Consider the following 17,668-nt stretch of genomic DNA (forward strand, 5'->3'; position numbering starts at 1 on the left):
ATATATATATATATATATATATATATATATATATATAAACTGAACACTGTTCAAATCCTTCTCTCTTTCCTGATATTAATATAATCACTGATAGTTAGGAAATATAAAATATACCTTTTATTTCTATAATTAGGAGGTATATATTAAATATATAAAAGGTATATTTTATATTTCCTAAATATCAGTGATATATATATATATATATATATATATCTTTATATCTATCTATCTATCTATCTATCTATATACACATACATACACACAGTGGTACCTCGGTTTTAGAACTTAATTGGTTCCGGAAGGCAGTTTGGGAACCGAGCAGTTCTGAGAACCGAGCAGTGTCTTCCCATAGGAAATAATGTAAATGGGTTTAATTGGTTCCAGCACTCACCAATAATTACCTACATTACCCATATATTACATTGTACAGTGCCCAGTATAATCTATACTGTACAGTACATTTTACACAAGAAACATTCAACAAAACCAGCAATTATAGTACAGTAGTCACTAACTCCTCACCCATCCTTTACTGTATAGCGTCCCCCCCATACCAGCACTGTAACGGATGGGAGATGGTGGTGCACTGACTGTACTACTACTCTACTGTATATGTACTCCAGCAGTCTTATACAGTTCTGTACTGTATGTAAAGCCTCTCCAGTGCTAAACTCCCCAGGTACAACTCACCATTCACGCTCACAAAAATTTTCAGATACCGAGTACTTCAGGCAGACTGGGTGCATAAAATGTTTTTGAGAACCAAAGCAAACTTTTCTTGAAGCAGTTTGAGAACCAAGGTACCTCTGGTTTTTGTGAGCCAGGGCATACAGTTTGAGAAAATGTGATTTAGGTAATTAGAAAAATAATTTTAATTGAATAAAACAAACGCTACATTTCGCTTTCACTTTAGAAAATACCCTGGCTCTTTTTTTTCACATAGAAGAAAGATGTACATAGAAGACCCTGGCGGCCATAGTTCTGTGCTGCATTTCATAGTGATGTCAGGAAGGATTCTGGACACATCTGAATGGTTCATAATTATAAATAAAACATATTGAAAGCATCTGAGCTGGAAACATAATATTGGGTATGTGATACCACTGGTTCCAGATCACTTCTCCCCTCTGGCAAGTAACAAAGGCCAGGTAATAAGGATTAAATTGTTAACACCTCTAGGTAACTCTGCACGCTATACACAGCTACAGCAGCAGGTAATTGAGGGAGACAAGAGCTGGTGACATGATCCATTACATCTCAGGCAGTAGGAGAAGTTAACTATTGGGAGGTCAAGAAAGCATGAAGTGTGCAATTCCAAAAAAATATTTAATATTGAAGATACTTGTGTATTATAGGGGAGATTACATATGACCTAAGTACTACTGAAAACATGACACAAACTATTTCTTGTGGCTCTTGATTCTTTTGGTATCAGATATGTTTATATTGGTATCAGATATTTTATAATATTTATCATGCAAAATAAAGTAAATCAAAATAATAATAAAAATAATAATAATAAATGATTCACTGTTTGACATTCTTACCCACAACACTTTATATACTCACATCTTATCCAAACTATGTATATTTATTGTTTACAACCTACTTAGACATTTACATGTTATGTATTTTCATCAGTACCTAGTGGGGCTCACAGTCTTCTTTCCTATGCCAGATACCCACACATATGGCGTACTATGGTCACATATTATTCACAAAAACAAAAAAATCAATTAACTATCATTTTAATTATAAAGATTTTATCCAGTCTGAAACTTATGTTACCTTTACACCTAGTGCCTCTCCCCACTTTTCAGAAGTCCTGATTCACTTGTATATCAATACAGCACACTGTGTATTTTCTGTCTCTTAAATACACAGTACTAATAGGGAGGTATATAATGGAAAAACCTGATTGATGGAAGTGTATAAATAGTACAGTAAGTTGTAACAAGTAAGATAAATTACAGAAACAATGAGGATTGGAAAAGGAGATGTAGAAGAGAGAGAATGCGGAAATTGCTGATAGAACCTGGATCTGCCAACAATTTTATTCTTATTTTTACAAACACACTGTTGTACAGGACAAGTGTAATGCAGAGGGTTACTGAAGTGACTAAACACAACTCAGAGGTGGCAAGGGGAGTCTATGTGGCCCTAAATCCCACAAGAGACAGATGTAGAGCTAAGGGGCTGATGTCACTGTAATTATGCACATCATTAGCTGCTGTTCGGAGATGTTCAGGATTTAGGATGAGGTCCCGCATGGCACATTCCTTGCTAAAATACTCCATTCAAAATACCTTGCCTGATTTGCCTCTGGTCTTTCTAAAGCCTCCTCTTCAATCTTAAATCCCTGCACAAAGCTCCTTGTGAAAAGTTTTTGACGTATAATGAGTCAACCTCAGTGTCTCAAAATTTTCCACCTCTTTATTGAAAGTAATGTGAAAAGCAATGAGGTGTGGGCTACTGGTGGGTGCAAGGATAATGCTACAATATAATCTTCCGTAACATGAAATAAAATAAAATGTAACCATTAAAAAAGCATGAAAGGATGGCAGACTACCAACAGTAAGTAAAGGTACAGTAAACATATACCTATGGGTAAACCTACTTTTAATAGATTTTTACTATTATATAACCATACAAAGTTATGTCTCTGACTTAATGTGACATGATAATGTTTATAAATAGGGATATAAGATCACTAGTGTATCTCTCAAGGGAAACTTAGAATATTTTTACAGCCTGTAGCATTATTTGGTAGGAATGTATATACTGTATATTTTGCATCTGATCTGTACTTTGAACACTGACTACCTTAAAAGCTCTGGCTTGTTCTGTGGCTCCCAGCATCTGGACGTCGCTCTCAGCCAATCAGTGCACTGGGGCGGGACAGCACATTGAATGGCTGAGCGGGACTGTCAGGATGCCGGAAGCCACAGGGGGTTAAGGAGGCTGCCGCTTACATACTCGCAGCGGGATGAAAATTCCGCTGTGAGTATGTAATCCTATTGAAACTGACAGGAGGGGGAATCACAGCGGATTTCACTGCAAACTCACAACGCGAAATCTGCTGAGATTCGGTTAAAATTTTTTACTACCCCCATCATTAAAGTTCCTTAACAACAGGTCTGGCATGCATTCTGTTTAAATAGTTAAGGCAGCATGTTAGTTCTTAGCTCTTCCAAATGTTACAGAAGATAACTCCAATATACCTTCCTTTAAAATTCACCAGCATTCCTGCTCCACTTATGCTTCCATCTGCCATTATCCATGTTAATCCCTCGCTACTGAAGACTGCAATAAGGTTAAAACGGTGGATTGCACATATTTCCCCTGGACCACCTACAAAACTGTCCCTCTCTCCCTCCAGTTTTCTTCCTTCTCTCCTCACTTCCTACTTCTTTACGACAGTTTACAGGTTCTTTCAAAATGTACTTTATAGACATGTTGGTTACTTGGTTCTTTTTCCATCTGAAAACACTGGCAATACCATGACACATGCTTTTCAATGGAATTAAAGAATCTGAGAACCATGTGCTGGACTACACATTACTACTGGACTCTCACCTATGATATGTCTTTGCCCCCTATCCAACCTGTCTACTATTTGTAACTACCTTTTCCTTCCCTTTTTTCATGCAATTGTTATTTGGGGGCTACTTACTCTCCCATTGTTATAACTGCTTGTTATAAATGTTGAATCTATGCTAAACTAAATAAACATATTTACAGAAAAAAAAACTAAAACAAAAAAAGGTGCAGAAAAATCTCCAAACCTAAAAGTTAGTTACATTCTTTTACACTTGGAACAACTTAGAAATGTCTTTTATCAGGATACAAAACCCTTTTAACATAGGAAAAGTAAGCAAGTGCATTTAGGGGAGAGCAAAGAAAAAGGAGAAGCTTTTTTTGTGTGAAATAGCTGCTTCTATGACATAAACTAGCTGAGTGTGCAACTTCAAACTCAGCAAAGAACAGACAATTTCTTTGATTTTTTATACACTACAGTCTTAGACTCTTCTTCTTCATAAACTGCAGCCCAGGCATTGGACTGTTTATCTGATGCAATTCTGACAGATTATTTATAAAAGGACTGAAAAAATGACTCTTCACATTTGTACACCCTCTCGAAAGTGGTCTGTGAATTCTCTGCCTATATATAAACAACCTGGTGTGTTCCATCAGCAGAGTGTCACAGCTAGGACTCAGCACAAGGAGGTCACACCATGGTGAATTATCAGGAAAGCAAGTTGCAAATGTCTTTTAACCCTCTGACTGGGATGAAGTACTGTACATCATACTAATGGTGTACTTTTTATGTCATGAACTAAAAACTTTTAAATCTGAAACACTTACATCCACGATTTTCCCCTTTATACAGCCACTGAGCTGAATGATCAATGTTTGGCTGCATAAATTGTATAAATCTGTATGTGGTAAGCACCAACTAGTGCTATTATTTAAATAGTCACTGTCATTTTAACAAACGTTGCATAAATGAATAATACATGCACATGTGAGAAACGTTGTGATATATCTTATCAGAGTAAAAGGCATCTATCTCCTCTTATCAGGCTCCTTCCCTACCCACTATTGCCCACCACTGAACTTTCATACACACAAAAAAAAGCCTTGATTCTCTCTTGTCTTCAGATTGACTAGTAGCTCAGTAAACTGATCAGGTTACAAGCTGTGTACTTAAACCCCTATTACACGGGGCGACTGTGAGGAGCAAACATTTTGGTGGGGTTTTGGTGGTTTCCCTACAGAAACCACCCCTTGGCTGGGTTCTTCCCGGAGGGATATCTGGCTGGTCCTATGTTTCGAGACTCTTAAATGAGGCTCCACAGGCTCTTCTTTTGCATGTGAGGAGCAAACGAGCATTGTCAGCACACATTTGCTCCTAGTTACCACTAGCTGCCGCCGTTATTACATGCCCGGGTGATCACTTTAAGTGACGGCAGCAGATCGCTGCTATATGAGTCATTTGTCTTTCAATATGTTGAGAGACAAACGACTGCAATGATCAGCCGACATCGTTCATGTCGGCTGATCGTTGTGTTCTATTACACAGGATGATCGGCAGAATACTGGCGATAATTGTTCTGTGTAAGAGGGCCTTTACACTGCTCTTAACTGCTGTATAATGATAAAGCACAACAACCACTAATCTTAGGGAGATCAGCAAAAAAAAAAATCCAATGTAGCTCTCAATCAAGAGTATCCATTATCCAGTATCCAATACATTGCCCCCTTGAAAAATTTGAATATGGAAAAACATTGTCCATGGAGCTCAAAACACGGGAATAGCCAGATATCTCTCCTGGGAAGGAAATCTGTTGACAGGGCGTACCTCCGAGAGGGGAGATCACCAAAGCATAAGCAAAGTATAATAATTATATAGATAAAGCCTGCAGAATAGAAATTTGATGGAAAGTGCCATATAGCAGTTATATAATAGCCAGAAATAGTGCTACTTCTCAGTACATATACAATAGTTTTTCTTAAGTTACATGAAAAGATAGATCAAATACTTTAGAGGAGATGACTTAGGAACAGTAAAAAAATGGCAGTCAGACCGGGGTGGGTGAGAAAATAACAAGCAAGTGAACTGTTTTTGTGTTTGTTTTTTCTCACCCACCCCCGTCTGACTACCATTTTTTACTGTTCATAGGACTTCCTCTTTTAATGGGTGTTCTTTATTAGTCCAACCTTAAGGACAGACAGCAATCATGAGAAGAGAATAGTGGGGATGTGGCACTACACCTGAGCTGTATTCCCTTTATTGTCACATTTTATTGGGGTCCCAAAGATTGGATCCCAGCTGATCCTAAGGTGATGGCATATTATAACCTGTATTGTATTTATATATTTAAACAAGCGCAGCGGAATCTGTTGGCGCTATACAAATAAATATTATTATTATATTTCTATGAAATTAGAATGCCCCTTTAACTTTTAATTAATGTCTGAACGGAAATTGTATTAGGGAAAAAATTATGACTTATGAAACTAAAAATACATTATGTGCATTACTGGACTTATAAGGGGTATTCCACTCAAACATAACTTTTCATGTGTGGCTGCCCATGGTGAGACTGAAAATCCATTCCATACTTATTATTATCTATTCAGTCTCCTTCTCCCAGTTCTTGGTTGCTGCTTTCTGCTAAAGACACATAAATCTGTGTGTAAGCCTCTCTCTCTGTCTCCCCCTCCCTTCCAAGACGACTGATGTAAGCAAGTCCCTGGCTGTATCTGCAACTTTGTAGTTTCTTTGTAATGTTGGAAGAATTAGGCTGCATTTACGAATGTAGTGCAGTCCGCTGTCTGTGCTTCCCAGACCACTACATTAAAGATAGAGATCCATGGTGCAAATGCAGGATAGCACTACGACCTGTGCTTTTCTTCTGCGGCATGGATTGTGGGCCAGTACACACATATGTGCATGTGAACGGGGCCATTGAACTTACTTGGTCCTAAGTTGTTTCCACAATTGCGGACAGTACTATGGAACGTGTGAATAAGTTGATGCTAAAATTAGTGTGATTAACCCTCCCTGCATTACAAAGTTGCAGATAGGGACTTGTTTACATCAGTCGTCTTGGAAGCAAGGGGGGAGGAAGGGGTGATGGAGAGAAAAGCTCACACACAGTTTTTTGTGTTTTCAGCAGAAATAAGCAGCTCAGAACTAGGGTATGGAAACTGAATAGATAATAACAAGTATGGAATGAATTGTTAGCAGGCACAGAACTACCTCCTGGGTGCTGCAAGTAGCTTTTCAAACATCCCGGATCTGGCTCTGATTGACAGGACAAGGAGCCATTGGCCCCCCAACCTGCCAATCAATCTTGTGACTGGAAGGCGAATGCTGCCTGTGGCCACAGGTGCACGCTCCCTCCCCCAGTGCTCCGGCACGCAAGTGACAGTTTCTGTGTGCAAAAAGAGAAAGGAAGGAATTGCCGGGCAGGACGTCTGCCGTGCTGTGTCTAGGTCAGGCATGTCCAAAGTCCGTCCGGAGGGCCATTTGCGGCCCGCGTTCCGAACTTTTACGGCCCCCCAGGTATCCAGCTTGCTATTATCTGCCTGTGTTATAAAGCATATAGCATGTAGCATGTAAAATGGTTGGCCCTCGCACATGTTCACTTCATCAAATTTGGCACTCTTCGAAAAAAGTTTGGACATGCCTGGTCTAGGTGAATATGTTTTTTTTTTTTTTTTTTACACTGGGATGCCTGCATGGGGATGGGGGTATGCTACCTAACTGCAGGATACCTACATGGTGGAAAGGAGGATATCTTACAAAAGACAGCTTACATGGGGTAGAATGGGTTAAATTACAGGGGGATATCTACATGGGGGTGAGGGGGTTTGCAGGGGATTTCCTACATGGGGTGGAAGGGGTTAAATTACAGGGGGATATCCACAAGGGGGTGAGGGGGTTTACAGGAGATGCCTACATTGGAGGAGGAGGGGGGGGGGGTCATTTACAGGGTAATGCATACATGATGGGAGGGTGTTACCTTACAGTTGGATGCCTGCATGGGGTAGGTAGTTCATTTTTAAGGGGGAGGTGCCTACATGTGGGGGAGGGGGCTAACAGGCAATATGTCAACATGTGGGGATGCCTACATGGGGGAGAGGGGGGCTAGCTACCAGGAAGATGAGTACATAGGAGTGTGGGTGTCTTCACAGAACCACGTATTAAAATTTAACTTTTATTAAATATATTTTAAATAGAAAAAATCCAGTACTACAAAAAAGGCACACCCAGATAAATGTAACCTCATAAATGTCTACCTACCAAAACGTAGGTCTTAAATACAGATCCTAATATATTGATATTATGATATGATATTAATGTGATAGTTATGACGGTAAGGTAACCAATTGAATTGAATTAGGGGGTCATGGTAGTAATCATGTGTTAGATACAGAGTATGGGTAACACCCTTGATTATGACCTCCGATAAGGCACTTGGAGCATCACCAAAACAAGTTAGTGTAAAATATCTCCATACACTGTCCTATCACCTCTAGTTCTCTAGAGTATATTTCTCCCATAGATGTAGCAATCATTGTTCAAGCTATAGTGCTACAACAAATAAAGTGCTGATAGGTGCTTACAGCTCCGCTACAACAGACTTAGGACAATCCCCCACAGTTAGCACAATGATTGTATCCAAACGAAACATTAGAGAAAAACTGAGATAAATAACAGCCCCATTCAGGACAACTCACGACCTCTACGTACGTGTGCCAGCAAAGATGGTTCTGGTATCAACCTCCATGGTATGCTGGTCAGTTTATATAGACCATGGGCGGGATTATACATCTAATTACCACAAATCACCTGTGTATGGGAAGGTTCGGATTGGTCATCCTTCAGGTAGCTGCTGATGTTTCTGTCATTCTATTGGTGCTTCACACCACCACACCTGTCCCTCCCACTCTCCAATATACTGGAGGTTTGTGGAATGCTGCGTGCGTGTCACTCGTCTGGGACAGGAAGTTCGTGATAGATAGATTGTACGGGCTGGAAGCACATCATGCATAGTGAAACTCATCTTGGAACGCTGATTGTGTTCCACTGATACAATCCGGATGAGTGTGCGGCATATACGAGACAATAGTGGAACGCATCACTTTTTGTACTTTATGCATTCATTTTCTCTATATTACTATGATTACTGTGATATTTTCTATCACAGTAATCATAGTTCCGTGACAGAGACCAAATTGGTCTCTGTCACTTTAAATTTTCAGAGTTGGCTGGTTGTGGAGCGCATGCGCACTTCATAACCAGCCAGGATGCCGAGGAGGAAGGAGCTCCCAGGATTAGGTGAGTATATGGGGAAGGGGGGGGGGGGGGGGGGCGTGACTGGGGGACGACTTGGGGGGGGGGGGGGTATCACTTTTTATCCCCTGTCACCAATCATTTACGGTGACACGGGATAAAAAGTGCCGGCGGCACAGGGCACAAGCGATCAGCGGTATATAGTATATACGGCTGATCGCTTGTACCGGGACCTCACAGGGGGGTCCCAGATCACTGCCCCATGCTCTCTGCTACCTCGGGTGGCGGAGAGCATGGGGCTTTCATTCATTTTTACTACTAGATCACTGTGAACAGATATACTCTGTTCACAGTGATGGAGGCGGCCATCTTGGATCTGATAGCCGCTGCGGGGAGGGGGGGTTAGTGACTGGGGCACTAGGGGGGCTGATCTGGGGTCTGATTTTACTTTTTTCATCTCCCCCCACCGTGGGGGGAGATGGAATGCAGCGGCGGCACCGGCCCATTAGTGACCGCCGTATCGGCGGTCGCTAAGGGGCTAATGGGGGTCAGCTGCGGTACGCAGCTGACTCTCATTACCTCCGGGGCTGCAGTCAGATGAGAGCGGGATCGCTATCCCTGCAGCGATCCCGCTCTCATCATAAAGCCCCCCTCAGTCAGGAACGTATATATACATTCCTACTGCACAGGGTATGTGCAATAGGAACGTATATATACATGGCACTGACGTGAAGGGGTTAAATAAAGCATGTAAAGTTAAGTTTATCATTGAGGCCGAATGGTTTCTGGGACTTAAGTCTGTATATCCATTCTGATTCTTTGCAGAGTATTCTCCTATCCCAATCACCTCTCCTAGTTGAAGATCTGACCCACTCAATCCCAATAAATGACACATCTCTTGGTGATTCTGCATGATGTTCTAACATATGTTGAGCCAGAGGGGTCTCCCTTCTATTCTTAATGTCACCTAAGTGTTTAAGTAATTATATGGACAGTTACAAGTGGCAAGATAGATCACACCCCTCGTTCTACAGTTGATAAAATCACGTATGTCATATTGTGTGTTCGTGGTGGCTAATGCAAAATGTTTGCACGCTTTGCACCTGCCACATTTAAAACAGCCTGGGATCTTTCGATCCAACCAGGTCCCTGGTTGTTGCGGTTGGTTATAATGGCTATGCACAATACGATCCCCAATACTCCATCCCCGTCTGTTGGTGACACTTGGTCACTCGAGGAGAACCTCTGCTAAGTCCGGGTCGGTTTTAAGAATCGGCCAGTATCTATCCAAGAGCTGTTTGATTTCTGAAGTGTGACTATCTTATGTGCCAATAAGTCTAATGTACTTATCATTTATGTTCCTATCCTGTGGTATCATAAGTTCAGCTAACTTCTAACTGCTAACTATCAGAGGCGCCTAAAATGTTTGTCTGGCAGATTCTATGGTTGCGATACGTGACTGAGAGAAGTCCTCATAATGGCCAGAAATATCCAGTAGTCACAGCTTCTTGAAAATCAGTCTGTTCTTTTATTATGGCATTACAAAAACACGTAAAAAACCAGATAATTCTGTTAAAAACACGCCGACGCGTTGCGAGGCTTTTGCCTCTTACTCATGGCAAATGTGAACTGTTAGTAACACTCTTAGGGCCCTTTTACACGGAAAGATTATCTGACAGATTATCTGCCAAAGATTTGAAGCCAAAACCAGGAATGGATCTGAAAAGAGGAGAAATCTCAGGCTTTCCTTTATTACCTGATCTCTGTTTATAGTCCATTCCTGGCTTTGGCTTCAAATCTTTGGCAGATAATCAGTCAGATAATCTTTCCGTGTAAAAGGGCCCTTAAGTTGTAATGTGTAACACCCTGTCTCAGAAATGCCTCCCAATCATGGGGGGGGGGGGGGGGGACTCCTGATTCAGGTAAGCCACACAACTTGCTTACATCATATACAACACAAATACTAAGTACAAATAATATACATCAAAAAGTAAATAATGAACAATAAACAATCCATTTAATATAAGTACATAAGGTCAGTTTTATAATTTAGTCCTCTAGGAAATATAGTGTAAAAATGTTTTTGTACTTTGTATTTGTTGATTGGGGGGCGTTTCTGAGACAGGGCGCTACACATTGCAACTTAAAAGAGTGTTACAAACAGTTCACATTTGCCATGATTAAGAGTCAGATGTCTTGCAATGTGTCGGCATGTTTTTTACAGAATTATCTTGTTTTTTACTTGTTTTTGTAATGCCATAATAAAAGAACAGACTGATTTTCAAGACGCTGTGACTTCTGGATCTTTCTGGACATCATATGGATAGTGGCCTGCAATTTTCTTCACATGCTTCAGAATGCAACCGCTCTCATTATAACCAATGCACATTACAGGGGTGAGCTGATATTTTTGCTTTTTTGTCCTCATGACGGCGAAGGCGGGATGGAGAAGAAACTGACGTACTGTCTGGTGTACTGTCCTGTTAGGTTAAAATAAATGAATACCAGTAACCTTTTGTAAATGCCAGGTTTTAGCGTTCACCAATAGTTGATTAGATTTAATTTCCTGTTAAATCCATCTCCTGGAATTACAGGATTGTATTTAGATCATGAAAAATGCAAATTATCCATTGTCCAATTAAGCTAATTCTGTTAATTCTAATAGACTCCATACAGCAATACCATTAACATAGGTGTTAATTAAAAAGAGAGCAGGTTTTGTGTTGGGGATCTTACAAAACCTTGGCCCTACAATGTGCTCCTGTAAGCAGGTCTGGGCCCAATCCTCTGTGGAAGAAGACAGAATAGATTGTCTACTAATAAATTGCCTGTCCGACCTACAATAAACACAGATCTGTACTTGACAGGTGACTAGTGATGACTAATGACAGGAAAGTCATTTACCTATTAACTAAGTGATCTGGAGAGACTTTTCACTGTTTCATTCATAAGGCTTATTTATCATGAATACACACAAGCCGAAGAATCCAACATACAGTGCATAAATAAACTGCAATCTAGTCCAAAGACTGGGGGGTCTGAAACTGGTGACTAGACTGGGGTCCTTGAAGCTCAAGTAGTCTTTTCAGTACAAGGCATCATGACTAGGTGGATATACTGGGCTATGACCTCTGAATAACACATAAACAATGCCACAGAGCATTCACTTCAGTGGTATTGGATTAGCACTGTGCTCTCCTAATGACAATGGTCAGACAGTTCTGCTAAATGGGATCAGCTGCAGCCAGTCCAGGGCAGAGGAAAGGTTACAACCTTCAGATAATTTAGAGATGTGTGATAATGCAGAGTAATAGCATTAATAAGATGTCTATGTAATGTACAGTTTCAACCTGTCACTCTGTAATAAAAGAAAATGCATACTTTAAAGAGGTGCAAGCACTTTAAACATAAAGCATGAATCAACATCAAATTGATGAGGAAGGCAAGAAAATCCTTGCACAATTTTACTATATTTTAGCAAACCTTGTAGTGCTTCACCAGCAGAAAACACTCAGCACAGCACCTGCTACCTGTCAACTGCAACAGAACTGCCACTGACTGGATTGTGACAGAAAGTGATGGATTAGGATTACACATGGATTACATGAAAGGTAACATTAAAAAAAAACACACATTGTATTTTATTTTTTTTCTAATCTCTTGGTGATCAGCCTGTTTTGGGTCATAATAACCAAACGTGTTTTCATTTTTCATTGTCGCATTTTAAGAGGTATAATTTTTTGAATTTCTTTGTTGACAAGTGGGCTTGATTTTCTGACACTGTTATATTTTCTCTTACTCGTCTTTTCTGACGAGTTATATTTTTTAATGGCACAGTTTTGGGGTACACAATATATTGTGTAAAAGTGACATGGGGGTGGGCAGGTAGGGGCATTCCATCATTGTTTTCTGTCCAACATTCACAGTATTATGTTCTGGATAAGCTGTAGTTTTGTTGTTGTAAGTTGTGGGTACATTTGATCAAGCTGAGCTGTGACTGGTTGCAGTTTACCCCGGTTTCACTTTTACACAGCTTGATAAATCTGGGCCAATGTGTTTTAAAGGCAACAGTCTTCTTCATCTACAGGGACAATGCAAAAAGCACAATATGTTGTATGTTTTGATCCTCCACATGTATGTCATGTAATCCTGCTGCTATCTAAATTCCACAGACTATTTGCCTGATAGCATGCTTTAGTCTTTTTTAGCAAGACCATAGGTGCATTACAAAAAATTTATCTGTGGGCTTCTACCCTGCAGAAGCAAGGGTCAAATTTTAAATAAAGTTAAAAAAATGAACGGTATTTTATTTTCTGCTATATTAATTTATTAAGAATACATATCCTTAAAGAATCTCTTTTAGGGTATGTTCGCACGTAGTGAATCGCAGCTGACTTCATGTTCGAGTTCCGCAGCTAAATCCGCTGTGATTCCTGGCACTGTCATTTTGAATAGCTTTACAATTTTCATTCCTCCATCCCCCTTTAACCCGCAGTGGCCTGGTGAATACTTTAACCATCCGTGCTTTGACCTGCTTCTGTGGCTCCCAGCATCCTGACGTTCGGCTCAGCCACCAGTGCGCTGTCCCGCCGCAGCCACTGATTGGTTGGGTGCGGCGTCAGGATACCGGGAGCCCCAGAACCAGTCCGGAACATGGATGGGTAAAGTATTCACCAGGCCGCCGCAGGTTAAGGGGGATGGTGCTTTACATAATCATGAAAATTCAGCTGTATGTAAACCAGCAGCCTTTTATTGGCTGGACCGCATCACATGGCTCCCTGCTTGCTCAGCTCTCCCATTCACTTCACACAGACCCGGAAGTGAGGAAGTTCTGAAGAGCGGGGCCGGAGGTGACGGAGTTGTGGGCGGCGGGGGATTCAAGTGCCGATCGTCACCGGAGGGATGGTGAGTATGATCTGTGTGTGTCTGTTTTTTTTTTCTTTTCCATACCGTCGGAGTTGTCCTTTTAAGGGTACCTATCATTTAAACAAACTTTTGACATGTCATAGGGACATGTCAGAGGTTTGTATTGGTGGGAGTCCGGGTGCTGAGACCACTGCCCATCGCTAGAACATAGGGGTAGACTCAGGAGCTTGTGTTCTGCCCTTTCATTTCCGATCTCACTCCTAAGGTAGCAGTAGACTAAATTAAAATGGAACCTATGGAACTTCTGGTAGATGTGATTGCTGGAAGTTCCATATAATTCTGTCCACTAATACTTTATCAGTGAAATCAGAGATAAAGGGGCAGAGGTGTGCACTGCTGAGCGGGTCTGCCCCTTTGTTCTACCGAATGGCGAAGGTCTCCGCAGCTGGATCCCCATTGATACAAACTTCTGACATGTCAGAAGTTTGTTTAAATGATAAGTACCCTTTAAGCATTTATGGGATATATATAGGAATATTATATCTGCCTCTAAAGGTTTAAGCTTTTTACCTCCATTTATCACATATCAAAAGATAATTGTACCTGGTGGTTTCCCCTTTAGGGTGCCTTCACACATATCGTATCGCTGTGTATCGCACCGAACTCGCACAAAACTTGCATGAAAGTAGCTGTGTTTTTTGTGGTGTTGAACTCGCATGTGAAAATCAAAATACTCGCATGTAAAAATTGCACCAAACACGCAGCGAGAATACACATACATTGACTTGATAGCAATCAGTATCGCTGCGGATTTATGTGCGAGAAGCTCGCAGCGACAATTACGCAGCGATATGGTATGTGTACAAGCACCCTTAAGGACTTCTTGAACACAACGGTGTGATCTCTTATAAGTCGGTGCCAAATTAAAACATGAAAGACACGAGCAACGATCATTTATGTACACAAGCCGCAGGTCTGTAACTTTTCTGATTTCAAGAAACATCGTAGTCTACTATATAGTATCACTCACCTGATTGTCCGCATGGTTTACTGTAAAGTACCCAACACATACAATGATCTCATGAAGAAGATCTTCACAGGTGTATTGGGTGCAAAACCAAATCAGGGAACTGATCACATGTCGAAATGCAAGAGAGAGGCCCTCAGCACCTACAACAGACTGACAAAACACAGGGAAAGGCACTTAGAGAAAATCCTAGGGAGTAAAACAAAAAATTACATTTGAGAATCACTTTTTAGTTTGGTAAATGTATCTGAAGATGTTAAAAACAACTAATCCATAACATTTATGTAAGATGTTCTAGGCCACAATCTATATGCCTAATAAGTATAGTAGTTATATTTCTGCTTTGACAAGTGGGGTTAAGGAAATAGTCAAACACAACTGTCATACTTGGAAAATTTACTTTATGGCCTTGTATGTTACTGCTTTTTGAGTACTACTCGTATATTTTTTTTTTACATTTTATAAGTGCCCTTAGGGCAATCATTAGATTGCACATAGTGATCAATGCTTTTCCATTTCATAGCATTGATTAGTATTATCGGCAATCTGTGCATAGAGTCTACAGGGGAGGGCAAACTCTATAAGGCTGACAATCCGACAGGACAGAGGTAAGTATTATACTCCCGCCTGTTTGCCATAACACTTAACTGAACAATAACACATCCTAACGATACATGCAATTGTACGGAATACCCACTACCTATCTGTTATATATTAGGTTGTGAATCTCTCAATATTTTAAATCTGGATTCTCTGTACGCTGCATGGGGATGTGCTCATCAAGCCCCCCATACCTTCTGAATTTTTTTCGGGTGCCGCCCTGTTGGTATACACTATTAGTGCAAATTGTACTATTGTATTTACAAACTTCTTCGAGTTAATATATAGGTGGCACTAGCGAAATAAGTTTACCAATTACATCCTTTAGCATATCCACTACCTCACCTCAAAAAGAGTATACATACAGACATTGCCACATAAGGTGCCAAAAACCCCACCAAGGCTGGCGACACCTATGGCATTCATCAGTGGGCATTGTACACATGTGATTTAGGCATATAGGTGTAAGGTAGCCATTAAGTATAATAAAAAGTTGAATCATCTTATTATTAGCTGCTGGAGACACCTAGGTATGTGAACTCAGAATTTCTTGCCACTCATCACTGTTTTCAATACTCCTATGCTGGTAGAGGGTTTTTAACTATTTTAAGCGTCATAAAATATGTATATAGCAAGAAGATAAGGCCCATTCGGACCCTCGAAGCAGAGGACACCTATAAGAGGGTATTCAGTAATCTAAGAGGTAGGAACTGACTATTTAGTGCATGCCTTATTTGAATATATCTGAACAAAGAGTTTCTAGGCAGGTGATACTCTCCCTGTAATTCTATAAAGGTTTTAAGAACATCTGACACATAACATCTGTCCTGTAATGTACAGACTCCATGTAGATGCCAAAAATTGAGTTCTAGGTCTGCTGTGAGATGGGGGAATCAGGATTACCCCACATTGGTAAGTCTACCATTACATCAGAGAAGGAGTGCAGATGCTTACCCGCAGCCAATACCTACCAGTCTGTTAATGGGGAGGAGGGGCTTACTCAGTATCTTCTAATAGTTGCCTTCAATGTTTAATGGCTAAAATGGCTTTGTAAAGTGATAAGTTTAATCGTAAATCTAGTATTACCCCACAGAAAGGACGGCAGCAATAAGGTAAGTGACTTAAAAACGATCGTCAGGACTAGGACTGAGGTGTGTTGTAAAAGGTGTAAGACATTTGGGAGGTATGATCATTTTAATCAGATTTATAATTTACGTAATTTATCAAGGGGACAATATTACCCACAAGCTCTAATTTCACATCCTTATGCATATTAATCCCTAAATATTCAGGCTGGGTTCACACTACGTATATTTCAGTCAGTATTGTGGTCCTCATATTGCAACCAAAACCAGGAGTGGATTAAAAACACAGAAAGGATCTGTCCACACAATGGTGAAATTGAGTGGATGGCCGCCATATAACAGTAAATAACTGCCATTATTTCAATATAACAGCCGTTGTTTTAAAATACCAGCAAATATTTGCCATTAAATGGCGGCCATCCACTCAATTTCAACATTGTGTGAACAGATCCTTTCTGTGTTTTCAATCCACTCCTGGTTTTGGTTACAACATGAGGACCACAATACTGACTGAAATATACGTAGTGTGAACCCAGTCTCAAACTGTGAATTACCCAAAGGGAAGAAGACTGACTAAGACCAGTTGGTACTAAGCACTGAGAAGTCCCCCAATCTATCTACTTTGGTTATCAAATATGGAAGCATAGTAGTTGGCTGCGGTAATTACATTGCTTAATATTTTCACACCAAAGCAAGGGATGCACAATGTAATGTCAGGCCGTGTAATATGGCTCTCAGTTGGCCTACTTTATGCCAAAATCATGGGGTACGTTTAGTGCGCAATGCTGTGTTTAGGCTATGCTGTTCTCCAATGAGACCATACCCACTTGCAGATAAGCCACACAGCTTTATTAGATAAGGCATAATAGTGTCTTTTACAAGGGCAGATCATGTCCTCAATATTCAGTTATAGAAGAAATTGTAAATGTATTTACCTGAAATGACTGGAGATGAAGTGTAGCAAAACTGTTAAGAAACCGCAGGCTTTGAATTGCCACTTGAATGGTGTTCTGCTCATAGGTCTCTTTCGAGCTGGAAACATTGGGTTCAGAGGAAGAATTGTGGAACAGTGCACAATACAGCATATGCACAACTCCGACAAGATCTGAGCTCTGAAGGGCGGCTGACAGGCCCGTGGGATCCTGACTGCTTTCAAATATGTCCCAAGAGCTGAATGAAGACAGACACAAATGTCATGTTAAACAGGGGACGGGACTGTGGATATCTTCTCTTTAGCACAAAGGTTACTGTAAACGATATACACTACCGTTCAAAAGTTTGGGG

The 17,668-nt window shown here is 40.6% G+C and overlaps 1 protein-coding gene across 3 annotated transcripts in view; it reads right to left on the reverse strand.

Annotated features, from left to right (window-relative positions):
• The window catches only part of SCAPER (S-phase cyclin A associated protein in the ER), a 209,141-nt gene that overhangs the window by 14,265 nt on the left and 177,208 nt on the right, over positions 1-17,668 (reverse strand). For 2 of the 3 annotated variants that reach the window (XM_069980225.1, XM_069980219.1), the window contains exons 27-28: positions 17,320-17,554; positions 14,703-14,852 (exon numbers count right to left, since the gene is read on the reverse strand). In XM_069980225.1, coding sequence (XP_069836326.1) covers positions 14,703-14,852; positions 17,320-17,554 — 385 coding nt within the window. Of the gene's footprint in view, positions 1-14,702; positions 14,889-17,319; positions 17,555-17,668 lie in introns of those variants that run through there. The other variant, XM_069980234.1, reaches the window with a different exon arrangement.

This window comes from Dendropsophus ebraccatus, chromosome 1, assembly GCF_027789765.1.
Source record: "Dendropsophus ebraccatus isolate aDenEbr1 chromosome 1, aDenEbr1.pat, whole genome shotgun sequence".
NCBI lineage: Eukaryota > Metazoa > Chordata > Amphibia > Anura > Hylidae > Dendropsophus > Dendropsophus ebraccatus.